This window comes from Rhinopithecus roxellana, chromosome 16, assembly GCF_007565055.1.
Source record: "Rhinopithecus roxellana isolate Shanxi Qingling chromosome 16, ASM756505v1, whole genome shotgun sequence".
Classification (NCBI taxonomy): domain Eukaryota; kingdom Metazoa; phylum Chordata; class Mammalia; order Primates; family Cercopithecidae; genus Rhinopithecus; species Rhinopithecus roxellana.
In genome coordinates, this window is record NC_044564.1 from 113,069,314 (window position 1) to 113,096,677 (window position 27,364).

The following is a 27,364-nucleotide window of genomic DNA, read 5'->3' on the forward strand; positions in this document are numbered from 1 at the left end:
TGCTGGGATTACAGGCGTGAGCCACGTGCCCGGCTGTGTTATACATATTTACATAATTGAAGTAATTGTATATGTTTTATAACCTATAATTTATCTGTCAACATTACATTGGTCTACATAATTTATACTTTTTTCCATGTTAGTAAGAATCCTTCAAAAAATGTAATGAATTTAATTATGTCCCCATTATTAGGGTACTTTCAGTATTTTTCCTAATGTTAATCATTTTTTCCTTTTTTCTCTGAGTCTGCTCGCTAGGAAATATATTTTAATTAATATTCATAAACATGATTATTATTTTCTTTTTTTTTTTTTGAGACATGGTCTCCCTCTGTTGCTTAGGCAGGAGGGTACTGGTGTGATCATGGCTCACTGCAACCTCAGCCTCCCCTGAGCTCAAATGATCCTCCCACCTTGGCCTCGTGAGCAGCTAGGACTGAGTAGCTGGGACCACAGTAGCACACTATCACATCCAGCTATTTTTTTTTTTTTTTTTTTTTTGAGACGGAGTCTCGCTCTGTTGCCCAGGCTGTAGTGCAGCAGTGCAATCTTGACTCGCTGCAAGCTCCACCTCCGCCACACCATTCTCCTGCCTCAGCCTCCCAAGTAGCTGGGACTACAGGTGCCCACCACTACGCCCAGCTAACTTTTTGTATTTTTAGTAGAGACAGGGTTTCACCGTGTTAGGATGGTCTCGATCTCCTGACCTCGTGATCCACCTGCCTCCGCCTCCCAAAGTGCTGGGATTACAGGCCTGAGCCACCACGCCCAACCAATTTTTTTTCTTTTTCTTTTCATTTTTTTTTGAGACAAGAGTTTCAATCTCTTGCCCAGCCTGGAGTGCAATGGCACGATCTCGGCTCACTGCAACTTCCACCTCCCAGGTTCAAGCAATTCTCGTGCCTTGGCCTCCTGACTAGCTGAGATTATAAGCGACCACCACCACGCCTGGCTAATTTTTGTATTTTTAGTAGAGACGAGGTTTCACCCTGTTGCCCAGCCTAATCTTGAACTCCTGACTTCAGATGATCCACTCACCTCAGTCTCCCAAAGTACTGAGATTACAGGCGTGAGCCACTGTGCCCAGACTTTTTTGTATTTTTTTGTAGAGACGGGGTTTACCATGTTGCCCAGGGTGGTCTCAAACTCCTAGATCCACCCACCTTGGCCTCCTGAAGTGCTGGGATTATAGGAATGAGCCACTGCACTTGGCTCAATACTGTTTCCTTAGTCAGGATTTCTATAAATGGTATTACTAGGTCAAAGAATATTAAAATGTTTGTAACTCTTGCTGCATATTGCCAAATTTCCAAATTCCTTTCTAGAAGGTTGTGCCAACTTCCCCTTCCACTATGAATGTATGAGTGTATCATCTCCATTACTGAGTATTATATTTTTAAAAATAGTTTGCCAATCCAGCAAACACAAATACATGTTCATTTCTTTAATTATTAGCAAGAAACATATAAGACCTACATGAAGAAAACTGTTAATCGGATGCAAGACAAAGTGAATAAATGGAGAAGATTACCTTGTGTTTGGAGAGAGAAATTGTAAAGATGTCAGTTTCCTCTAAATAAATCTGTAAGGTCATTGAAATCCCAGCAAAGAGCCATATAAGATTTCTACAAATGGTATTATAATAACTGGCTAGTCATTGAGACACACAATTAAAAAAAATAAAGAATGAGATGTTTGGTTTTTTTTAGAGACAAGGTTTTGCCATGTTTCCCAGGCTGGTCTCAAACTCTTGAATTCAAGCAATTCATTCTTGACCTCCTAAAGTGTTAGGATTACAGGCGTGAGCCACTGAACCTGGCCCCACTCATTATTCCAATATAAAAACTAAATGACCCAAAATTTTTATCGTAAAAAATTAAACTACAAAATACAGAAAACATGAATCTTTTTTTTTTTTTTTTGAGATGGAGTCTCGCTCTGTCGCCCAAGGCTGGAGTGCAATGGCGCGATCTCTGCTCACTGCAACCTCCCCTTCCTTGGTTCAAGCGATTCTCCTGCCTCAGCTTCCCAAGTAGCTGGGATTACAAGCGCCTACCACTGTGCCCAGCTAATTTTTGTATTTTTAGTGGAGACGGGGTTTTGCCATGTTAGCCAGGCTGGTTTTGAACTCCCGACCTCAGGTGATCTGCCCGCCTTGGCCTCCCAGAGTGCTGGGATGGCAAGTGTGAGCCATCGCCCCCGGCATGAATAAATATTTTAGTAATTATGGAGTGGGGAATCCCTTTCTAAGCATGAGATGAAACCGAAGGACCATAATTATAAATACTTATAATTTTATCACATAAAATTTTAAACTGTAATTGGACACAGAAGGAAGATCAACAAATGCGCGAACATTTGCAACACTAATATCCTGAACATACAAGAAGCTTTTACAAATCAATATAACAAATGATAAGACCTAAAGGAAAAGGGCAAAGGATATAAACAGACAATCCACAGAAGAAAATTGAGAATTAACTTACAAAAAGAAGATCAACATTGCTAATAATAAAAGAAATGCAAATTAAACTAAGCATAAAGTATCAACATATCCATCTCACGTTGCGGAGACTGATGGTGAACAGTATAAGGGAAACAGGTTAATACTATTTGTAGGAGTGAACATTCATACTTTTTTTTTTTTTTTTTTTTGAGACCAAGTGTCACTCTATTGCCCAGGCTGGAGTGCAGAGGTGTGATCTCGGCTCACTGCAACCTTTGCCTCCTGGGTTCAAGCGATTCTCCTGCCTCAGCCTCCCGAGTAGCTGGGATTACAGGCATGCACCACCACACCCAGTTAAGTTTTGTATTTTTAGTAGAGACAGGGTTTCACTGTGTTAGCCAGGCTGGTCTCCAACTCCTGACCTCAAGTGATCTGCCCACCTTGGCTTCCGAAAGCGCTGGGATCACAGGCATCAGTCACTGTGCTGGCCCACAATTTTTGAAATAATAATATATTAACAATAGTTGTCTTTAAAGTTCAGATGATGGGGGAACTTTCAATTTCCAAGATAAAAATTTTTGTTTTATTTGAATTTTTACAATAATCATGACCTGGACAAATACTTTTTTTTTTTTTTAGTAATTAAAAGTAAGGATGGCAAACTGAAGCTGAAAAAATGACAATTTCACATCCTTCCCTCCTTTCCAGCTAGTCAGGAAGAGAACAGGATTTCCCAAGTTGATTCCAAGATCACACAGTGAGTGAACCACACAGGCTGAAGAAATTGTAGGAGTGATGGACAGAGACAGGACCCAGCAGGAGGTAAAGAGGAGACATATTTTCCAAGCATTGAGACAAATGGAAATAATTACCTGGCCACTTGCTGCCCCATCATTCTATCACCTTCTTTCAATGTTTTGGCTAAAATTCTGAAAAAATAAATTCCATTCTTAATACATAAGAGCATCGGGGGACTGTTTTGAGTTTCAAGCCAAATGAAAAACTGCAGGGTAAGTGTATGTGGCAATAAAGCCCAGACAGATGAAGCGCTACAACTAGGTGAGATGCAGGAGGAAAGCTGTTAGAGGAAGTTCTGCTCTGTGACCTCAGATAAGCACTCCGATTGGATTTTTTTATGAGTGAACACAAAAGTCTTACCTCCATGTTCAAGCAAAGATGAATTTCTACCAATGACTTAAAAAATATAACCCACGCACCACTGGGTGGTTATTACCCAAAACACTAGCTACACAAAAATATGCCAACTAACATTTTCAAACTGTATTTCCCACTTCAGATTTGAATCTTTATCAATGAGCTATGAAAAAAATGTAAAAGAATGATGGCTATGTTATTTACCTGGGGAAAAAATACTGAGAACTTAGTGGTCAGTAAAGCCTTTCGATTTCCTCCCCTCCCTGAATTGTTTGCTGAGTATATAAGTTTGAGTCAACTGCAGATTTACCTACATTAAAAGAATACAGGTAAATGGAAGGCCAGAAAAGCTGATTTTAATCTTAGCATCTTCCTCTATCCAAATTATTTGCCAGTAGTGAAACAGACAAATTTGGGTTTGGCTTCTTTTTTCTTTATGAGACAGGGTCTTACTCCGTTACCTAGGCTGGAGTACAGTGGCACGATCTCGGCTCGCTGCAACCTCTGCCTCCCAGGCTCAAGTGATCTTTCTGCCTCATCCTCCTGAGTAGCTGGGACCACAGGAATGTGCCACCACGTCCGGCTAATTTTTTGTATTTTTAGTAGAGACAGGGTTTTGCCATGTTGCCCACGCTTTCTTTTTTCTTTTTTCTTTCAAGGTTTTTTTTCTTTCTTTTTCTTTTTTTTCTGGAAGTAATTCTGTTGAGCAGTAAAAGGCGAATTGTGCAGAGCAGATAGGAGATGGTTGGGACAAGGAACTGAGGTGATCCCTCACTAAGCTACTTAGACCTTTGCCTGCAAAAGATGAACGTGCATGAATCCCATCACTGATACTGGCTGGGAGAAACAGAGGGAAGGTGACAATGTTTTAAGTCAGTTGAATATTTTAAAAGATGGACTACTTCCAAATAGCATGTAACACAACATTAGCGTTTTGAGGGGGAAATAAATAATACCTCATGTAAGGATCCACGGTGAGGAACAAAGCTTCAAGCAGGACCTCTACAAAATAAAGCATGCCATAGGCAATTAGAAACTCAAGGCCTGAGAGGAACAATAGACACTGAGCACCACTAGACAGGGGAGGGTGAGACCGGGACGAAGGTTGAGAAACTACCTATGAGGTACCATGCTCTCTACCTGGGTGACAGGATTATTTGTACACCAAACCTCAGCCACATGCGATTTACCCGTATAACAAGCCTGCATATGTATCCCTAACACTAAAATAAAAGTTGAAGGAAAAAAACAGAACTCAAAAAACAGAACTGAAGGCCTGATGCCTTTGTTTGGCCTTTTTTTTTTTTTTTTTTTTTTTTTTTTTGAGACGGAGTCTTGTTCTGTTGCCCAGGCTGGAGTGCAGTGGCTTGATCTCTGCGCACTGCAACCTCCATCTCTCAGGTTCAAGTGATTCTCCTGTCTCAGCCTCCTGAGTAGCTGGGATTACAGACGCCCGCCACCACACCTGGCTAATTTTTGTATTTTTAGTGGAGACGGGGTTTCACAATGTTGGCCAGGCTGGTCTTGAACTTCTAACCTCAAGAGATCTGCCCGCCTTGGCCTCCCAAAGCGCTGGGATTACAGCCATGAGCCACCACGCCCAGCCTGTTTTTGGTATTCTAAAAAAAACACAGATAACACTTCTGCTTCAGGAATGTCTTCCTATCTGTGCTTCTATAGCAGAGACAAGAAGGGGTTCTCGTTTTTGGCCCAGCCCAGTTAATAATAATAATAATAATAATAATACTATTTACTCAGCACTCATTCCATGCTTTACATGAATTATGTCATTTGATATTCAACAAATATTGTTTCCATTTTATTTAAGGTTAGGTTAAGTAACTTGGCCAAGGCCACATTTAAACCATTATGTTGCAGTGCTCACCATATGGTTTCACCACCAGCCCCAGTTAGTGTTAGAGAACATACATTTTGCTGGAGTGACTCTCATGTACACATTCTTTGGAATTTTGAATTTGAGTCATGGCCCTCACAGCTTAGATGGGACTGATCACTTTGCCATGCTACTTGATTACATCCCCTTTTCTCAAAAGCTTACCTACCTGTAAACACTCCTTAGAGACTCCTCTTATAGTCTGAATTCTTCATATAGCTACTGGGCAGTGCTTACCTCACTGCCATCATCAGGCTCATGAGGATACAGAGGACATCCTCCCCATAGTGTGGTCAAAGCCAGGAAGAGTAATGCACTCAAGCATGAATTTCAATTATCAATGAAAGCAGGGGAATCCTGCCACATGACATCCAGGCTTCACACAGAAAACCCTGGAAAGGTCTTTGTGGCAGATTGCAAAATGGCCACAAAATAACTCCCACCCTTGTGTGCTGGTCTCCTTGCCATTTCTCCCATCAAGAAATCTATTTTCTGCCTCTCAAATCTGAGCTTGGTTTTGTGATTTGTTTTGACCGTGGGATACTAGCAAACATGGCACAAGTAGAGGCTTGAACAGCGCTTCCACAGTGGGGCATGGTGGCTCACACCTTTAATCCCAGTACTTTGGGAGGTCAAGGCGGGCTGATCATCTGAGGTCAGGAGTTCAAGACCAGCCTGGAAAAGATGGGGAAACACCGTCTCTACTAAAAATACAAACACTAAGGCCGTGCACTGTGGCTCACGCCTGTAATCCCAGGACTTTGGGAGGCCGAGGTGGGTGGATTATCTGAAGTCAGAAGTTCAAACCAGCCTGGCCAACATGGTGAAACTCCGTCTCTACTAAAAATACAAAAAAAAAAAAAAAAGCTGGGTGTGTTGGTGGGTGCCTGTAATCCCAGCTACTCGGGAGGCTGAGGCAGGGAGAATTGCTTGAACCTGGGAGGCAGAGGTTGCAGTGAGCCAAGATTGCTCCACTGCACTCCAGCCTGGGTGACAGAGCAAGACTCCATCTCAAGAAAAATACAAAAATTAGCAGGGCATGGGGGCGCACACCTGTAATCCCAGCTACTCAGGAGGCTGAGGCAGGAGAATCACTTGAACCTGGGAAGCAGAGGTTGCAATGAGCCAAGATCATGCCAATGTACTCCGACCTGGGCAACAGAGGAAGACTCTGTCTCAAAAAAAAAAAAAAAAAAAAAGTGCTTGCACATTGGATCTTGGCAACTCCTGCTGCTCTAGATCTACGGGACCACTATAAGAACAGAGCTCAAACTAGCCTGCTAGAAAGGCCATACAGATGAGAACTAAGGCATGCACCCCAACAGAAAGCTGCTCACCAGCAGACATGTGAGCAAGGCCCATCCTACATTCACCATTTACCCCAGATGAGACCTAAGAAGAACCACCCAGCTTAACTCAGCCCAGATTGCCAACCCAAAGAATTGTGAACTCATAAACCATTGTTGCTTAAAGTCACTAGACTTTGGGGTAATTTGTTAGGCAGCAAAAGCTAACTGATACAGTCCCTGCCAACTCTGAAGTATTTTTAGTATGACTTACCTCCATTTTTTAAGGGTGGTAGCTCAGCTGTCTTCAACTCAAAGTCACTGTTAGTAGGATGGCCAACAAAGTGCTTCTTCAGGGTCCATATCTTAGTACGAACCATCCTGAAGCTCCTAGAACACGGTAAATATGTAGTCAACTGCCATGAAATGACTGCATTCTAACAGTCCCCTCGCCATCAAACTGAGCCCAGATAGTACAACTACAATATCCTCAAATCCCATCATTATCAGATAATGCCAACCACATTCATTTAATATTTACTATGTTTCTGGTGCTGTGCTGAGCACTTCATATAGATTACCTCATTTTATCTTTATAACTTCCCTATAAGATAGACATTAGTATCATTGCCAGTGTACAGATGAGGAAACTGAGGTTTAAAGAAACACTTCAAGACAAGGAAAAAATATAAATCAACAAAGAAATTCTTCCCAGCCACTGCTAGGCTAGAGTTTCTTTATGGCACTGAACAGTTACGGGGAGTGCGAATATTCCATTCCGTTTGTCATCTCACATGGAATGAATTCTAAGAAAAAGCATCAAACGGCCGGGCGCGGTGGCTCAAGCCTGTAATCCCAGCACTTTGGGAGGCCGAGACGGGCGGATCACGAGGTCAGGAGATCGAGACCATCCTGGCTAACATGGTGAAACCCCGTCTCTACTAAAAAAATACAAAAAACTAGCCGGGCGAGGTGGCGGGCGCCTGTAGTCCCAGCTACTTGGGAGGCTGAGGCAGGAGAATGGCGTAAACCCGGGAGGCGGAGCTTGCAGTGAGCTGAGATCCGGCCACTGCACTCCAGCCCGGGCGACAGAGCGAGACTCCGTCTCAAAAAAAAAAAAAAAAAAAAAAAAAAAAAAAAAAAAAAGAAAAAGCATCAAACACAAAGAACCCAATAGAAAGAAGTCCATGCACCTCTTTCAGAAGGAAAGAGCCAAGCATTTCAAGGGAATCTCAGAACTCCTGAAAACCACCGGGGGGCGCCGCTGCTCCGCCCCATTTTCAGGTGCGGTTTTTTGTTTGTTTGTTTGTTTTAAATACTTTTTTCTCTTTTTCCTGTAGAGAGGAGCCTCACTGTGTTCCCTAGGCGATCCGCCCGCCTCGGCCTCCCAAAGTGCTGGGATTCCAGGTGTGCACCACTTGCGCTCAGCCATCGGGTGCGAGTTTTCTTTGGCCCAGCAGGGATTTGAGTTTAAACTCCACACCAAACCGATTTTGAGCTTAAACTCTACACCAAAGCAAGGGAAGATGATGAAGGCTGCCCTGAGCTGGGGGTTCAGGACGTTCTGCTTGGACTGAACTCGGCCAAATCACTTGGGAACCGCGCCTTCCCGCGTGTGCATCCGCAACAAACAATCCAGTTACAAAACGTTCCGGATCTGCTGCTGACCTCCCCAGCTCCCCCACCGGTGCGTCGGGGAGGGGACACGCGTGGCCGGGAGCCAGGGGGGCGGTCCGATCTGCAGCCCGGGGTTGTTCCTTCTTGTTTTTCTTTTTTAATAAAGACTTTTTTTTTTTTTTTTTTTTTTTTTTTTTTTTTTTTTTGGTGACGAAGTCTTGCTCTGTCGCCCAGGCTGGAGTGCAGTGGCGCCATCTCAGTTCAGTGCAACCTCCGCCTCCCGGGTCCAAGGGATTCGCCTGCCTCAGCCTCCTGAGTAGCTGGGATTACAGGCGCCCGCCACCACGCCTGGCTAATTTTTGTATTTTTAGTAGAGACGGGGTTTCCCCATGTTGGCCAGACTGGTCTAGAGCCCCTGAGCTCTAATGATCCGCCCGCCTCGACCTCCTAAAGTGCTGGGATTACAGGCGTGAGCCACTGTGCCCGGCCCTAAGTATCATTTTTATGGTGAGACATTTGAAGTTTGCTCTTAGTTATTTTGAAATACACATTATTGGCGCTAGTCACCCTGCAGTGCAACAGATCTCAGAACCTGCTCCTCTCGTCTCTGAACTTTGTACCCTTTGGCCAACAAGCCCCCATTCATCCCCGAACCCGCTCCCAGCCTCTGGCAATTATCATTCTAGTCGTTATTTCTATGAGTTCAACTTTTTAAGTGTCCACACATCTTTGTCCCTTTTCCCTAGAAAGCAACCGCTGGGTATTCCAAACTCGCCACAAGTCCAGAAGCCCTCCTGGAAAGGGTCTGGCCCCAGAGGGGCGAGGTCCCGGGAAGGTCTCGCCCGCCCGAGGAGGGGGCCTGGCCGGGGGACCGGCCTTTGCCCGCTCGCCCTTTGCTCCCACCCCCGCCGCCTGCCACCAGCCACCCACCGCCCGCGTGCCCATTCCCGAATCCCCACCCCGATCTTTCTTCTTCTACCCTCCCCTAGTTGTGCAGTCCCACAAGTTCCCTGGTCAGCCCCTTCCCACGTGCAGGCAGCTATCGGGTGTCCCGGATTGTAACCAAGCTTTCCTCCAGCGCGCATCTCCAAGCTCTCCAAGGAACTGCAGGGCCGGGAGGCATCGAGACTTCGGCTCCCAAGATCCTCGGAGTGCAAGACCCAGCAGTCATTTCGGCGTAAGGAGAGGAGGGCGAAGCGCAAACCTCCTCCACTGGGGCGTCTAGAAACTTGGCAGGAAGAAAGCAAGGGGGTTAAGGGAGGGAGAAAAGCGAAGGAAAGAAAACAGGAGGTCTACTTACAGGAGCCCAGGGGTTCCACTGCCTGGGGAAGGAGGCTGCAGCTGCGCGGCCTGCCGCCGGAGGACCGCTTTATGATAGGTCCCAGGAGAGGGTGGGGCCAGTCCAAGGCGGGGCTGCTTCTGGAGGGTGAGAGCCCAGGCCCCGAAAAGGTCTCAGGAGGAAAACCAGCGTCCAGGGAATCTGAGTGCGTTTGTGTGTGTGTGCTTATCTGTGTGTGCCTGTGTGCATGTACGCGCGCGTGTGTGTGCATGTGTGTGTGTGCGCGTGTGTGCATGTGTGTATGTATTTGTGAGTGTAGGGGGGTTGGGGACTTCTGATAGTAAAACCCCTAACAGAGCTTTGTCTAGGTGACACTGGACCTGCGCCTGGGGACCTAATTTGGAATCCTGCGGAAATATGCCCCGTGGGGGAAGGAGCTGAAGCACCTGCCGGGCAGGCCAGGAGGGGCCAAAGGCAGGGCCTGGGGCGGCTGCAGCCCTAATCAGCCCCCCGATGCTGGTTCCTATTCCCGGGCTCCTCTCAGCCCGGCCGCTTGCCCGCAGTGCAAGCTTTCGCCCAGGGCTGGGGTGCAGACACTCTGCCTGTCAGTCCCCAGTACGCCTGCTGAACACCTACTCGCCTTCCAGGAGCCAATTCAAGGTCACCTCTAGGAACCCTTGCCAGATGCCCCCAGGGAGGAGTGAGGGCTCTTGCCACTAAGGCGCCCCACAAGTCACATCCTAGCAAACATCAGGCCTTGACCCGGCCTCTGCAAGGAGAGGTGGTATTAGGCAGGGGTTGAACGTGAAGCTAAGTGGTTGGTATTAGACGGCTGCAGGTTCGAAGCCTGCACCTGCCACTTACTAGCTGTGTAGCTTTCAAAGACTTACTTAACTTCTCTTTGCCTCACTCAGTTCAGCCTTCTGCACGATGGGGATAAGAACAATGCCTAACTCCCAGTCATTATGAAGATTCAGTGTCTTTATTTACTTAATTTTAATTATTTTGGGGTCTCGCTGTGTCACCCAGGCTGGAGTGCAATGCTGGGTATCATAGCTCATTGCAGCCTTGAACTTCTGGCCTCAAGTGATCCTCCTTCAGCCTCCCTAGAAGCTGGGATTACAGGCCCACCACCACACCCGGCTCATTGTCTATCCTTGTGAGGGTACCTGTCATATTGGATTAGAGCCCCACTTGTCAGCCTCAGTTTAGCTTAATCACTTCTTCCAAGGCCTTGTCTTCAAATGCTGTCAGATGGATTAGGGCTCACTAATATGGCCTCATTTAACCTTAATTGCCTCTTGAAAGGCCCTATCTCCAAATACGGTTACATTCTGAGTACTGGGACTTGGGGACTTTAACACATGAAATTGGGGAAGACACAGTCCAGCCCATAACAGAGTGTGTGGACCAAGTGTGGTGGATGCATACCATGGGATATATGCAGCATCAGAAGCACTGGGATGGATGTACATAAAGCAACTTGTATGGACCCTAAAAACAAAATGCTGAGAGTTGAATTCTTCATACTCATCAAAGTTTATGGCACTTTATCCCACTGGGCTGCCAAATTCTTTCTTTCTCACTCACTCTCTCTCCCTTATTAATTTATGTAACTTAAAACAAAACAGGCCGGGCGCGGTGGTGGCTTAAGCCTGTAATCTCAGCACTTTGGGATGCCGAGACGGGCGGATCACGAGGTCAGGAGATCAAGACTATCCTGGCTAACACAGTGAAACCCCGTCTCTACTAAAAAATACAAAAAACTAGCCGGGCGAGGTGGCGGGGCCTGTAGTCCCAGCTACTCGGGAGGCTGAGGCAGGAGAATGGGGTAAACCCAGGAGGCGGAGCTTGCAGTGAGCTGAGATCCGGCCACTGCACTCCAGCCTGGGCGACAGAGCGAGACTCCGTCTCAAAAATAAAAATAAATAAATAAATAAATAAATAAATAAATAAAACAAAACAAAGTTCCATTCCCAGGCTGGGTGCTTTGGCTCATGCCTGTAATTCTAGCACTTGGGGAGTCCAAGGCAAAAGGACCACTTGAGGCCAAGCATTCAAGACTTGCCTGGGCAGCATAGCTTTAACCTAGGAGGTGGAGGCTGCAGCAAGCTGCGATTGTGGCACTGCACTCTAGCCTGGGTGTCTAAGTGAGATCCTGTCTCGGGAAAAAAAAAAAAAAAATCCATTCCCGCTTTTCTTCTCCTACTGTAGGCAACTACTGTGATTTGTTTGATGTGCATAGAGTTTTTTTTTTTTTTTTTTTTCCATGTTCTTACATAATGTGCACTGTGGGCATGTACTGTTAATGTATAGAAAGAGTATTGGGTTACATATCTCATTCCCCTTCTCTTTTTTTTCTTTTAAAATATCTTGTTATAGAATCACTCTGTTTCTTTTGGATATTAGAAGTGTTAATAAAATTGCAGGCATAAAAAGTCTTTGCAAAGTAAGAATAACAGAAAAAAGTGCCAGAAATACAGAGTGGCTGACATATTTACTCACTCATGATTAAATAGAAGATACGGATAATATTTGGCATCACCAGGAGAAATAAAATCTCTTTCCCAAACATTGTGAGTCAGTCAGTCTTAAAGGCTGCAGTTTGTCAAGTCATGGTGATTAAGTTAATCATGGCTGTTACATAATCACACAGAGAGTTAGAATATGGAATCAAGGATCAAGGAAAAATATTTTCCTTTGCTTTTCCGTAAGAAAAAACTCTATTCAATTCAGTCCTCTGATCTTAGGTTTCAATGAGTTCTGATCTAACTGTGGAGGGAAACAGTTCGCTTAAAACAATAAAGTAATAACAAACAAGTAATTTTAAAATGCTTTTTATAAATCATTCAGACAATACAGATGTGTACAATATAAAAAGCAAAAGTCATTGTTATCCTTTGGTGGAAATTTCTTCTGGATTTTTTTTTGTAAATTAAAAACAGACAGACTTAGTCGGGGGTGGTTGGTCACACCTATAATCCCAGCATTTTGGAAGGCCGAGGCGGGCAGATCACTTGATGTCAGGAGTTCGAGACCAGCCTGGTCAACATAGTGAAACCCCATCTCAACTAAAAATACAAAAATTAGCTGGGCGTGGTGGCACGCACCTGTAATCCCAGCTCCTCAGGAGGCTGAGGCTGGAGAATCGCTTGAACACAGGAGGTGGAGATTGCAGTGAGGCAAGATCATGCCACTGCACTCCAACTTGGGCGACAGAGGAACACTCTCTCAAAAACGAACAAACAAACAAACAAACAAACAAACAAACAAAAACCCACTTTCTTCTCTACAACTTCCATTTCATTGGTTAGGTGGGATAATGCTTGAGAAATAATGATAGCAACAAAGAGTAATATTTTTCTCATAATTGTAGGAATTCCTGAATACAGATGGGACACTGCATTTGGAGAGAGATTGATTATCCTCTCTGCACAGCACTGAGGAGATGCAACCTTGCACTAGAGTAGCCCTTGGTCTCCAGTATTTCTAGTCCTTATGACCACCCAAGGAAGGGTTATGTTATGGGACCAACAGGTTCATATGCCCACTGCATAGTAATAGACCAATTACACTAAGACAGGGGGGATGCAGCAAAGAAAGAGTTTAATGATCACAGGGCACCCAGCAAGGAAGTGGAAGGAAACCCTCAAATCTATGTCCCAAGAAGTTCTGGTCTGAGGCTTTAAGAGGATTGTGGAGAGTGAGGGACTGGAAAATTGGGGTTGCTGGTTGGTTGGGGCAAGGGGGATGAAATCATCACAAAGTGGAAACTATATGTTGGTGAGGTAGCCCCTCGCGGAATCCTTCACGTCAGCTGCATCAGTAGTTTCATCTGTATGCAGAACCTGAAGGAATATCTCAAAGTGAAAACAACATTTCATAATGTTCGAGTTGTTATTTAAAGAGCAGTTAAGGGAAACTATAATCTTGTAACTGGATCTAGTGATTCTAGGACAATAGGCACCAAACTGTGAGGAAGCAGATCAGAGAGTGTGCCCACTTAATGATGAATGCTGAACATGCTGCCAGCTTGGTTTGTTTTTGTTTCTCCCTCCCTCTTTCCCCGATTAATTTTATGTATTTTTCGAGATGGAGTCTTGCTCTGTCTCCCAGGCTGGGATGCAGTGTCATGATCTCAGCTCACTGCACCCTCCGCCTCCTGGGTTCAAGCAATTCTCCTGACTCAGCCTCCCCAGTAGCCGGAACTACCAGCACATGGCACCATGTCCGGCTAATTTTTGTATTTTTAGTAGAGACAGAGTTTCACCAATTGGTCAGGCTGGTTGTGAACTCCTGACCTTAGGTGATCTACCAGCCTCAGCCTCCCAAAGTGTTGGGATTACAAGCATGAGCCACTGTGCCTGGCCTAAATTTATAAAGTTTATAGGAGCAGTTTCTGAAGCACATATTACCATCATCTTCCTTGGAGCCTCAGGAAACTGAAATTCTGTGAGGTAAAACAACAGAGACAAGATCACATGTCTAGTCAGTAGCAGGGTTGAGATTAGAATCTCAGTCCATGTCAAAGTCTTACACTTTTCTCTGTTCCATTCACGTCAGTTGCCCAATTCTGTCGCTGTTGGGGGTGTCACTATGCCACGGACCTATTGGACGGAACAAAGGGGGCGAATGCGGGAATACAGGCAAGAGACAAAAGAGTACATTTAGAAGAAGGGGTCAGGGGGCACCTTGCCTCTACTGGACAAGGGCCCTGAGCTTTACACAGCCCTCCGTATTTATTAGACAAAAGAGATAGCGAGGAGAAGCGGGGAGGGATGATTGTGGGGTAATTGTCAGTTGGCTTTTGGTTCACAGCAGGCTTACTTTGAGACTGCATCCTCTGAACAATAGGCGCTAATTTTCTCAGTAGATAACTTCAAGGAGTCCAGGGCGCCAGAGAGTGACATCCCTCAGCAAACATTTTGGTGTCAGGGCAGTGTGAGTTTGCCCACAGCCTGCATTCATGATAAACAGTTTGCTGTTTGCTCATATAGCCTCCAGCAGAATGCTGAGTTGGTCACTTCCCATGGGACTTCTGTTCCCTGCATATTCCCCTTTTTGTTTATGTATTAATTGAAAGAATGTAAGGCCAGGCTGGGCAGCTCTCATTCTCCAAATGGCAGTTAATCCGATTTTGTAGAAAACATAGCATTAGAACTGTGTCATGACTCTAGTCAGCCTTCTCTCTGTCTTTGCACTCCAGCTCAGCTGGCTTATAGGTCGTACCGGAGGGACCGCGCCCATGGTTGTCCACTCTGGGTTCCTGCGGTCTCCCGTTCCATGGTTGCATGCACCTTGAGGGCACCCACCCGGTTTGTCCATCTCCTTTAAACACATAAGCACACCCTCTTCCCCTATCAGTAAATCCACTGGATCTTCCACTGTTCCTCTTCTGGGAATTTCCATAACACTTTCGGGTAAATTTTCCTCTTTTCCTCTAACGCTTGCCAACATCTTTCTGCTGGAGTCTTACTATCCATGCTGTAATGCCTAAGGTTCTTGCCTAGCCACGCCAAAGAATTGTGTGGCGGCTGACCATGGCAAGTGATAGAGATACAGACCTAGAGAGAGAAAAAGCTGTAGGCTTTATTGAGCAGAGTGAAAGTACAAAGCTTCCGCAGCGTGGAAAGGGTCCCAAACAGGTAGCCAGATTTAGATTATGTAATTGCCTTTTAAACTCTTTAAGGTGGGAAATACGTGTGACCCGATGTTACCAGAGCGAGAAACAAAGGCAGTTAGCCATTTGTGACATGTCTTAGATCTTGAGGAAAACCGGACTTGCAAATTAAGTTTTATCTATGTCATGACCTTGCAGTGGCATGGCAAAAGAGACAGGATCCTACAGGACTTCATGAAGTATGTTCACAAGGAATTGGAATTGGGAGGATAGATAAGGTCTGCTGGTCACAGAAAAACGGGCAGTTAACATTCTTTTTAACTTTAGTTTCGGGGGATGGGGAAGGGAGGGAGGGAGAGATATTGCGGGAAGTCAGGGACCCTGAATGGAGGTACTGGCTGGAGCCGTGGTAGGGGAACATAATTGTGAAGATTTCTTTTTAATATGGACATTTATCAGTTCCCAAATAATACCTTTATGATTTCTTATGCTTGTCTTACTTTAATCTCTTAATCCTGTTATCTTCATAAGCTGAGAATGTACGTCACCTCAGGACCACTGTGATAATTGTGTTAACTGTACAAATTGATTGTAAAACATGTATGTTTGAGCAATATGAAACCAGTGCACCTTGAAAAAGAACAGAATAACAGTGAATTTTAGGGAACAAGGGAAGACAACCATAAGGCAAAAAGAGCCATATTTTTCTTCTTGCAGAGAGCCTATAAACACACGTGCAAGTAGGGAAGATATCACTAAATTCTTTTCCTAGCAAGGAATATTAATATTGATACCCTCAGAAAGGAATGCATTCCTGGAGGGAGGTCTATAAATGGCTGCTCTGGGAATGTCTGTCTGATGCGGTTCAGATAAGGACTGAGATAGGCCCTGGTCTCCTGCAGTACCCTCAGGCTTACTAGGATGGGGAAAACCCTGCCTTGGTAAATTTGTGGTCAGACTGGTTCTCTACTTTCTTTTTCTTGGTTTTTTTTTTTTTTTTTTTTTTTTTTTTGAGACAGAGTCTCGCTCTGTGGCCCAGGCTGGAGTGCAGTGGCCAGATCTCAGCTCACTACAAGCTCTGCCTCCCGGGTTTACGCCATTCTCCTGCCTCAGCCTCCCGAGTAGCTGGGACTACAGGCGTCCGCCACCTTGCCTGGCTAGTTTTTTGTATTTCTTAGTAGAGACGGGGTTTCACCATGTTAGCCAGGATGGTCTCGATCTCCTGACCTCGTGATCCGCCCATCTCGGCCTCCCAAAGTGCTGGGATTACAGGCTTGAGCCACCACGCCCGGCCAGTTCTCTACTTTCGAACCCTGTTTTCTGTTATTTAATATGTTTATTATGACAATATGTGCACCGCTGAACATAGACCCTTATCAGGAGTTCTGATTTTGCCCTTTGCTTTGTGATCTTTGTTGGACCCTTATCAGTAGTTCTGCTTTTTACCCTTTGAAGCATGTGATCTACTCCCTGTTCTTACAGCCCCTCCCATTTTGAAACCCTTAATAAAAAACTTGCTGGTTTGAGGCTCAGGTGGGCATCACATTCCTCCTGATATGTGATGTCACCCCCGGCGGCCCAGCTGTAAAATTCCTGTCTTTGCACTTTTTCTCTTTATTTCTTAGCTGGTCGACATCTATGGAAAATAGAAACAACCTACATTGAAATATTGGGGGAGGGTTCCCCTGATAGAGAGAGGGAGAGAACAATACAGGGAAACTTACAGTAAAATGTTTGCTGTTTATAGCTTTCTTGGGGAAGAAAACACATACACAAATCCTGGTGCTAGGAATATTTTAAGCATATACTTTCAATATTATTCATCCAGGACCAAAGTAAGTCCTGATGCAGGAAATGAGTGAGTTTCACAGCTTTCTGAGCCCCTACTTGACCCAGGAAGCCCAGCTGGCACCTCCTCTCAGTCCCCCCTCTAAACAAGACACCCCAACTGCTGTTGGGAACAGGGCAGCGGTTGTTCTGGCTACTTCCTGCTGGTTAGGGGTGAAGAAGGGGCTCTGAAGTTGTGGTGTCCTCCAGAGGGGACCTTTCTAGGCCAGTCAAGGGACAAGTGGATCGATCTAGGGGTCCTTGGTAGAAGCCATGAGTTGAGCTCATTTGAGGTTCTATTTGTAAGACTATTTGTAGCTTGATGGCCTCAATTCTGGAGGAAACATGTTTGACAAGCAGATTTAAAATGCAAGGGTTAAAGGTGAGTAATAGTAGGATGGCTGTCACAGGGCCTAGAAAGGGGAGGAGCTAAGATATCCATTGGTTAAACTTGTTTCAGGGTCCTGAGTGTTCAAGCTCCTTTTTCCTACTTTTTATCTTTTTTTTTTCTCATTTCTTTGACCTTTTCAGTAATGATACTTGACTGGTTAACAAAATAGCAACATTCTTTTCTTAAGAGGCAGGTTCCTCCATTTTCAGCTGTTAATATGTCTAGGGCTCTTCAGTTTTGGAGAACTACTGCAGCTAGAGAATTAAGCTGGCTTTGTAGGATCCATAGGGATTGGGCAAATTGTTCTATGTCATCATTTAATTTTTGTGATAATTTATAATAGAACTGGGTGGAGGAGGTTATACCTCCAATTCTAGTCCTAAGTCCACCTAGTAATCTGGGTCCTGCAATAAAAGGAACAATAAGGACTCATGTGTGGTGGGATTGGGTTACAAGGAGACTTTGTAACTCTTGTTCAGTATATATGGACATGGGAGGTGCTAGAAAGGAGAGAAAGCATAGTTCTTTTGGAGTGCCATTTAAGCATTGATAGACTGTGCTATCACAGATGAAAATGATGCCTGAAGTTAGACAGGTGAAACCTGAGGTTACTGATATCCAGGACTGACATCAGGAGGTGTTCTTATTGAGAGTCAAGCTGAAGTTTATGCATGTGAGATTTGAGGCCTGTGTGGCTGGTACATTGGGGGACTAATTAATTTGGGTGTGTTTAGGAGTGGGGTGGATAAATTCTACTGTCTGGGGACAGGGACTGGGACATATGGTTGAAAATGCAAGGGGAGACACATCTAAGAGTTGCTTGGGTTCCTAGGAGAGGCCACTTTTATTCCTCTAAGGATGGTGTTAAACAGCCTCTAGAGACGAGAATGAGAGTTAAGGGTTTCTTGTACCCTGGAAAGGTCTAATTTCTTGTATGAACTGGGAGTACTGGAGAGCTGGACTAAGTTTTTAATCACTTGTTGGATATGCCGTTCTTTAGCCTCATCTTGGATGCCTCTTCTGTCAGACATACCTACATGGGTATGATATGTCTAACAAGTACTTGACCCCGATTTCTCAGGGCAGTCAGCTCGGATCATTTTTCCTTGGTGATATGTATGGCTATTGTGAGAGCAGAGAGAAGCAGTTTTGTAACTTTTTTTTCTCATGTAAGTGTATGCAGCAAAAGATGCGGGTGCTTGGAAGGGGCAACCTAATCTCTTAGAGTTTCTGAGAGAATGCCAGTTGACTCCTCAAGGGGAAGCACAGTGACAGGGGGTGTGTGTTGTAGTTGGAGAAAGGGACATAAGTAGGAAGAGGGTGGCCGAAACCTGAGAGGAGTCATGACATGTGGTAGATGGAACAGTTGTAGGAAACAGGAGGGAAAAAGGAGTAAATTGCTGTTAGAAGGAAGGACGAAGGAAGAAAGGTTGATGTGATTGAGTGCTTTGTCCCGGCTGGAGCTACAGTATATAATCCTACTGCAAAAAATATAGTTAGTATACTGCTTAATAATGTAACGAAACAGTAGAAGGATTCTATTAAAGAGAGCAAGGAGAGATGTCAAAGATCATGCAGGTTTTCTATTTATCCTCCTTTAGGTAGGGAGAAATTTCTCTTCAGGATTAACTGCAAGGAGTCTTTTTAGTCTGAGGTGTTATCTTCCAAAATAGGAGACGCTGGTCCTCCGGTAGCTGACAGGTGTATTGAGGCTGGTCTGGTTGACCTTGTGTCTCTTGAGTTGATGATCCTGTAAGTTCTTTGGGAGGTGTCCAAGGTTTAACTCGGGTGTGGTGAATCCAGGATTCCACTCCTGCCACTTTAACGGCAGTGGGGATAGAGAGGATTACTGAGTATGGTCCTTCCTATAAGGGATCCATAGATGGAGAGACGAAGGGGACGGGTTGACTAATACTAGATCTGGTTGAACAGCTCTATTCCCTTTTCCTTGTCACACTTTTCGGGTAAAGTTTTAAGGATTTGTTGATATTTTGCTAGAGATGTTATGTCTTTGACTAAATTGGGCATTTCCTGATTGAGCAGGAGGTCACTTGTGAGAAAAGGCCGTCCATACAGCAATTCATATGGAGTGAGCCTCATTCTGTAAGGGGAGTTTTGAATTCTTAATAAGGCCATGGGCAAGAGATTGGGCCATGGGAGATGAGTTTTTTGCGCTAGCTCTAACAACATCCTGTAATCCTTTATGAACTTTAGACCTTAAGGGATATTGCCTTTGATAAGGAAAAGTGGTGGGGTCTTTTAACCTGGTTTGAACTGGATGGGCATTTTTTGCTCTTCCAAATTGTCCTTCTAAGGCCTAGACTTCAGAGTTGATTCTTTAAGTAGGGGACAACAAATGGGTAATTTGTTGCCCATATTTATGTAGATAATAGCCCTAGCTTTGGCTAATATGTCTCTCCTTAATACGGGTGTGAGACTTTCGGGCATAACAAGAAAGGTGTGTGAAAAGAACAAAGTCTCCTAATTGCAGCTGAGGAGGCGAGAGAAATACCTGGTTACTGGCTGTCCTAAGATTCCTTGGATAGTAACAGACTTTGAGGACAGTCATCTGGGGCAGGAGATTAAAACTGAGAAGGTCATGCCAGTATCCAGGAGGAAGACCACTTCCTGGCCCTCAATGGTCAGACTTACCTGGGGCACTCTGAGGGTGATGGCATGAGCTGGCGCTTGCCCCAGGCACCCTCAGTCCTGTTGCTGAGTCATCTGGTTGGGTGCGTCTGGTCCAGAGGGCCTTTGTCCTCTAGGGCAGTGTGCCTTTCAGTGACTGCCTTGGCATATTGGACACGGGTGAGGAGGTGGTTTGTTTCTTCTTGGACAATTTTTCTTAAAACGTCCTTGCAAACCACACTGATAACAAGTCCTCATAGGCAATTGGCCTGCTCTTCTTTTGGTCGCTACTGAGCCACCAAGGTCTGCCATGACTAAGGCTGTAGCCTTTCTCTTTGTTGGGAACAGGCCCCCAATTCTGGCTAAAAACTGGCCCAAAAATTGGCCATAAACAAAATTTCTGCAGCACTGTGGCATGCTTGTGATGGCCAAGACACCCATGCTGAAGGTTGTCAGTTTACTGGAAGGAGGAAAAAGGAACACCTGGCCCACCCAGGGTGGAAAACCATTTAAAGGCATTCCTGGACCACTGACAATAGCATGAGCGATCTGTGCCTTAAGGACATGTTTCTGCTGCAGATAACTAGGGAGATCCATCTCTTTATTTTGGTCCATCCCTTTATTTCTCGTAAGGAATATTTCTAGTTAATCTACAATCTATAGAAACAATGCTTACCACTGGCTTGCTGTCAATAAATATGTGGCTTGCTGTCAATAAATATGTGGCTTGCTGTCAATAAATATGTGGGTAAATCTCTGTTCGAGACTCTCAGCTCTGAAGGCTGTGAGACCCCTGATTTCCCACTCCACATGCTGTATTTCTGTGTGTGTCTTTAATTCCTCTAGCGCCCCGGGTTAGGGTGTCCACGACCCAGCTGGTCTTGGCACTCTTATCTCGCTTTTCCCTTTTGGCCTGTTCTTCTTGGACCCTGTTATAGAACACCAAGGTTGCTAGGTTTAGTAATGTCTCTAAATTTTGTTTTGGGCCTAAGGCAGACTTTGGAGTTTTCGCCTAATGTCAGCTGCTGATTGGATGATACATTTATCTTTTAAAATAAGCTAACCTTTTACAGAATCTGGAGTTACGGAGGTGTCCTTTCTTAGGGCCTCCCTTAGTCTTTCTAGAAAAGCGGAGGGGTTTTCCTCTTTTCCTTTCATAATTGTGGATAGCATGGAGTAGTTCATAGGGTTTTTCCTAGTCTCCTTCAACCCTTCTAAAATGCAAGTTAGCAAATACCTGCGGCTCTAATCTCCATGATCTGAGTCAGTATCCCAATGAGGGTCTACAGTGGGGACCGCCTGTTGCCCTGTGGGGAACTTTTCCCTCTCCTCCAGGGCTATTAGATCGTTTACCTGGCTCAGGTACCACAGGTCCGTAAATTGCCAGGCTGCTGCTAAAGCTGCTTCCTTATCAGCAGGACTTAAGGTCTGATCAAGAGGTAAAATGATATCTCTCCATGTTAGATTAAAGGACTGCCCCAATCCTTGCAGGACATTTATGTAGTTATGAGGATCATCAGAGAATTTCCATAAATGTGCCTTTATTAACAGTAATGTTTTAAATTTTTCTTCATATAAATCTTGCACATTTTTGTAGATGTATAGACATTCGCATGTGTTATCTTTTGTGCAGCTCTTGTGAATGACAGATTCCTTCTTTGATCTGTTGTATAATTAGACTCATCTGTAGAGGACCAGTATGGACTGGCCCTAAGACCCCTGTACACCTGCAATGATTATTTCTTTTGGCATGATCACAAGCAATAGCGTGGTAATCTTAAGACTTCAAAATCACTGATATCGGGAGGGAGGTAGCTAACACTTTCCTAACACATGCCAGGCATTATGCTGGAGTTTTTTGTTTTGTTTTGTTTTTTTCTGAGACAGAGTTTTGCTCTTGTTGCCCAGGCTGGAGTGCAATAGGCACGATATCGGCTCATCACAACCTCCGCCTCCTGGGTTCAAGCAATTCTCCTGTCTCAGTCTCCTGAGTAGCTGGGATTACAGGCACCCGTTACCATGCCCAGCTAATTTTTGTATTTTTAGTAGAGACAGGGTCTCACCATGTTGGCCCCGCTGGTCTTGAACTCCTGACCTTGGGTGATTCACCAGCCTCTGCCTCCAAAAGTGCTGGGATTACAGGTGAGAGCCACTGGGCCCACCTATACTGGTATTTCAAATATATGTATAACATGTATATGAAACAGATGCTATTATTCTCACTTTAAAGATGAAAAATCAGAAGTCTAAGGTCACAGAAGCAGTCAACTTTTTTTTTTTTTTTTTTTTTTGAGATGGAGTCTCACTCTGTTGCCCAGGTTGCAGTATAGTGGTGCAATCTTGGCTCACTACAACTTCCGCCTCCCAGGTTCAAGTGAATCTCCTGCCTAAGCCTCCCAAGAGGCTGGGATTACAGGCATGTGCCACCCCGCCCAGCTAATTTTTGTATTTTTAATAAAGATGGTGTTTCACCATGTTGGTCAGGCTGGTCTTGAACTCCTGACCTCGTGATCTGCCCACCTCAGCCTTCCAAAGTGCTGGAATTATAGGCATGAGCCACCACTCGTGGCTAACTTTTTAAATTTAATTTTATTTTATTTTAAGTTCCGGGATAATTGTGTGGGACGTGTAGGCTTGTTACATAGGTAAACGTGTGCCATGGTGGTTTGCTGCACCTATCAACCCATCACCTAGGTATTAGCCCCCGCATGCATTAGCTATTTATCCTGATGCTCTCCCTCCGCCACCTACGCTTCGACAGAACTGGGTGTGTGTTGTTCGCCTCCCCGTGTCCATGTGTTCTCATCGTTCAGCTCCCACTTATGAATGAAAACATGCAGCATTTGGAAAACTTTCACACTTCAAAGCCATTATTTTCTACCACAACTCAGAAGAAGCTGTAGTGAACAGTGAGGTGACTGGTTGTTGTTGACTGTGAAACTTCCATCCTCCATCACTAATTACATACCACTTAAATGTATTTGATAAGTAGATCAAACTGATTACAAGTACTGTTTCTTAGACATTTAAGGTAGTATACATTTTTGCTAAATGGTGAAAAACAAATTAAGTAATCATCTAAGTGGCCTCCAGATTCCATGTGTCCTTTTTTTCATACTTTCACTATTGTTTTCCCCAAATTATCTCCTTTCAGCATTCCCATAAATGCAGCTGGCATGTTTTCAAATCCTTCGATGATATATTCCTTGTCCTGGATTTTACCCTGTATCAAAGCAATAACAAATTTCAAAACTTAATTTAATATTCTCAATGATATACTGTTCTCATCCTAGCAACAAATGTATCAGGTACATCATTGGAAACCTTGAAAATAAGAGATGGAGGTCCTGTCCTCCATGAACTTGAAGTCAAGGTGGGGCAAGATCCACTTACGCAGCACATGTAAAAGATTACAAAGTACACCTAAGAAGAACTTAATAATAGAGTTCTTAAAGAACTTAATGAAAGTCAGATCATAGTGTGAAGTGTCATAAGACAGCAATTAGGCAATTTCTTTTTCTTTTTCTTTTCTTTTTTTTTGAGACAGAGTCTCGCTCTGTTGCCCAGGCTGGAGTGCAGTGCTATGATCTTGGCTCAGTGCAAGCTCCGCCTCCCGGGTTCACACCATTCTCCTGCCTCAGCCTCGCAAGTAGCTGGGACTACAGGCGCTTGCCACCATGCCCGGCTAATTGTTTTGTATTTTTAGTAGAGACGGGGCTTCACCGTGTTAGCCAGGATGGTCTCGATCTCCTGACCTCGTGATCTGCCTGCCTCGGCCTCCTGAAGTGCTGGGATTACAGGTGTGAGCCACCATGCCCAGCACGATTAAGCAATCTCTAATTAAGATGCATAGTAAAGTTTAATAACACAATGATCTCAGAGGAGGTGGAAATAGAGAAAGGAGCACCCTTCATTACCTCTGGCCCCTGAAGAGTCAGGTCCTATTCAGGAAATATAAATGGCAGGACAATCTAATAATCTGTCTCCCCTTAAGTCAAGGTTCTTTCAACATGTGTTTAACCTTTTTCTGGGAGTGTGGGAAGGAAGGGTTCACGTTAGTGAGGAAGGTTCTTCATATCTTTTTCTACTGCGAAAGATTTTTTGAAGGGGTCTTATATAGAGACCTGAGTTACCTGGTACAAGCTTTTCCCTAATGCATTCCAGTGATGGCTTAGCACTCTGTATGGATTAATAGACAAGATTCTTTGCTTGAAGTCAGTCAATTACAAAGTAGGGAAACTGAGATTTAAACTTTTATTATTATTGTTATTCTGAGACAGGGTCTCACTCTGTCACCCAGTTGAGTGCAGTGGCACAATCAATAGCTCACTGCAGACTCAACCTCCTGGGCTGCATTGATCCTTTCGCCTCAGCCTCCTGAGTAGCTGGGACTACAGGGATGTGCCACCATGCCCAGCTAACTTTTTTAGTTTTTGTAGAGATGAGGTCTTGCTAGGTTACCCAGGTTGGTCTCAAACGCCTAGGCTCAAGTGATCCGCCCACCTCAGCCTCCCAAAGTGCTAGGATTTACAGGCGTGAGCCATCGCTCCTGGCTGAGATTGGAACTTTTGACTTGAAAGCCCCAACTCATTCTTGTTCTTGAAGAAGAAAGGAATCTGGATAGGGTGGAAAGGTAGAATCCAGTTCAGAGGTTAAAAATAGAGAACGAATACTGTTATGGACTGAATTGTTTGCCCCCAATCCAAATCCACACGTTTAAGTCATAATTACCAGTGCCTGACAATGGGACTATATTTGGAGATAGGGCTTTAAGAAAAGGTAATTAAGAGGCCGGGTGCAGTGACGCACATCTGTAATCCCAGCACTTTGGGAGGCCGAGGCAGGTGGATCACCTGAGGTCAGGAGTTCGAGACCAGCCTGGCCAACATGGCCAAACCCCATCTCTACTAAAAATACAAAAATTAGCCAGACGTGGTGGTGGCACATCCCTGTAGTCCCAGCTAGTCGGGAGGCACAAGCTGGAGAATTGCTTGAACCTGGGAGGTGGAGGTTGCAGTGAACAGAGATCACACCATGGCACCCCAGCCTGGGCAACAAGGGCGAAACTCCATCGCAAAAAAAAAAAAAAAAAAGGTAATTAAGGTAAAACGAGGACATACAGGTGGGCCTTAATCAATATGACTGGTGTGCTTATAAGGAGGTTAGGACACATACACACAGAGAGAAGGCCACTTGAAGATGGGGGGAAAAGGAAGCCATCTACATGTCGAAACGAGAGAGGCCTCTAAAGAAACAACCCTGCGGACACCTTGATCTTGGACTTCTAGCCTCCAGAACTGAGAAAATAAATTTGTTGTGTAAGCCAACCACTCTGTGGTGCTTTATTTTGGCAGACCTAGCAAACTAATACAAACACTAATGGAAAATGTTAATAATAGGGGAAATTAGGGTATAGGATGCAGGGTATATGGGAACTCTCTGTACTATCTTCCCAATTTTCCTGTAAATCTAACACTTCCATTTTTGTTTTTGTTTTTGAGACAGAGTCTTGCTCTATTGCCAAGGCTGGAGGACAGTGGCACATTCAGAGTTCACTGCAGCCCTAGAACTCTTGGACTCTGGTGATCCTCCCACCTCAGCCTCCCAAGTAGCTGGGCCTACAGGTGTGCACCACTGCACCCAGCTAATTTTTTTACTTTTTGCTTTTTTGTAGAGTTTCATTATGTTGCCAGGGCTGGTCTCGGACTCCTGGGCTCAAGCAATCCTCCTTCCTCACCCTCCAAAAGTGCTGGGATTATAGGTATGAGCCACCACACCCAGCCTAAAATTTTTCTAAAATAAAAAGTGAATTTTAAAAAATAGGGAATGAGATTTAAAAGGGAGGATGAGAAAGAAATTAGGCCAACTCACAACTTAAAACCCAACTAGGGCCGGGCGCTGTGACTCACACGTGTAATTCCAGCACTTTGGGAGGCCGAGGTGAGAGAATCACTTGAGGTCAGGAGTTTGAGATGAGCCTGGCCAACATGGTGAAACCCCGTCTCTACTAAAAATACAAAAAGTTAGCAGGGAGTGGTGGCAGGTGCCTGTAATCCCAGCTACTCGGGAGGCTGAGGCGGGAGAATCACTCGAACCCAGGAAGTAGAAGTTGCAGTGAGCCAAGATCGCACCACTGCACTCCAGCCTGGGCGACAGAGTGAGACTCCATCTCAAAAAAAAAAAAAAAAAAATCCCACAACTAACTATGATCAGCTTCACTTTGTTAGAGGGAAGCACTGGGGACACCAGCACAGTGGTTTCCTGTTGTCAACTGTGATCACGGATGGGCTCCATTAGATTTCACCAGCTGGGACAACTTAGATTCAGCTCTTTCCAGCTCCCTGGAGAGAGCCCAGCCCGGCACTCCAAGTGCTAGACTGGGAAGAGCGCCAAGCTCCAGTGGCTGCCGGAGGAGCAATCTATTCCTTTGAATTGGGAAATGATCACTGGCCAGGGATTAGGAAGCATGGTATCATTTTTCCCCTGTAAAACTAAAATAATGCAACTTGATTGTTCAGATTTCTGTTGACTAAAACTTTACAGGGTGTAAAGTTTGAAAGTTATCATGGAACAGGACTAAGGGATTGTCTTCTTTGCTACTTAGGAAGAGCCGTGGCACATGTATGCACCCCTCTAACATTCATTTATTCAGCAATATTTATCCAGTGCCTACATCGCTTCATCTACTCTTCTGGGGGCTGGAGATACACCAGAAAGCAAAATGTATGAACGTGCTGCCTTCATGGAGGTTACATCCTCAAGAAGGGAGATGGGCGATAAATATAAATGAATAAGTGAATTATAGTATATATTATGTAAAAGATGATTAATTGCTATGGATAAAAGTAGGATAGGAGCCTGGGCAACATGGTGAAAGCCCATCTCTACGAAAAATACAAAAAAATTAGCCAGGTGTGGTGGCACATGACTGTTGTCCCAGCTACTCAGGAGGTTGAAGTGGGAGAATCACCTGAGCCTGGGTGAAGGCTGCGGTGAGCCATGATCACGCCACTGCACTCCAGTCTGGGTGTCTGAGTAAGACCCTGACTCAAAAACAAAAAAACAAAAAACAAAAAAACGGGGGTTGTGGGATATGGAGGATCAAGAATGAAGTGGGAATGCAACTTATAATAGGTCCATTTAAAAAGTTGTCCCCCCAAGAAGGCACTTCCTTTTTTTTTTTTTCTTTTTGCGACAGAGTTGCACTCTGTCACTGGGCTG

The 27,364-nt window shown here is 44.7% G+C and overlaps 2 protein-coding genes across 5 annotated transcripts in view; both read right to left on the minus strand.

Annotated features, from left to right (window-relative positions):
• LOC104660872 (prostaglandin reductase 1-like) overlaps positions 1 to 9,702 on the minus strand; it is a 35,844-nt gene extending 26,142 nt beyond the window's left edge. The window contains 4 exon segments of the mRNA XM_010361346.2: positions 3,319 to 3,375; positions 4,558 to 4,603; positions 7,056 to 7,171; positions 9,699 to 9,702. Coding sequence (XP_010359648.1) covers positions 3,319 to 3,375; positions 4,558 to 4,603; positions 7,056 to 7,161 — 209 coding nt within the window. The 5' untranslated portion in view covers positions 7,162 to 7,171; positions 9,699 to 9,702.
• Positions 9,703 to 22,723: 13,021 nt separating this feature from the next.
• The window catches only part of PTGR1 (prostaglandin reductase 1), a 36,678-nt gene continuing 32,037 nt past the window's right edge, over positions 22,724 to 27,364 (minus strand). For all 4 annotated transcript variants that reach the window (XM_030919235.1, XM_030919237.1, XM_030919236.1 and 1 more), the window contains exon 10: positions 22,724 to 23,366. In XM_030919235.1, coding sequence (XP_030775095.1) covers positions 23,256 to 23,366 — 111 coding nt within the window. In that variant the 3' untranslated portion in view covers positions 22,724 to 23,255. The remainder of the gene's footprint in view (positions 23,367 to 27,364) is intronic.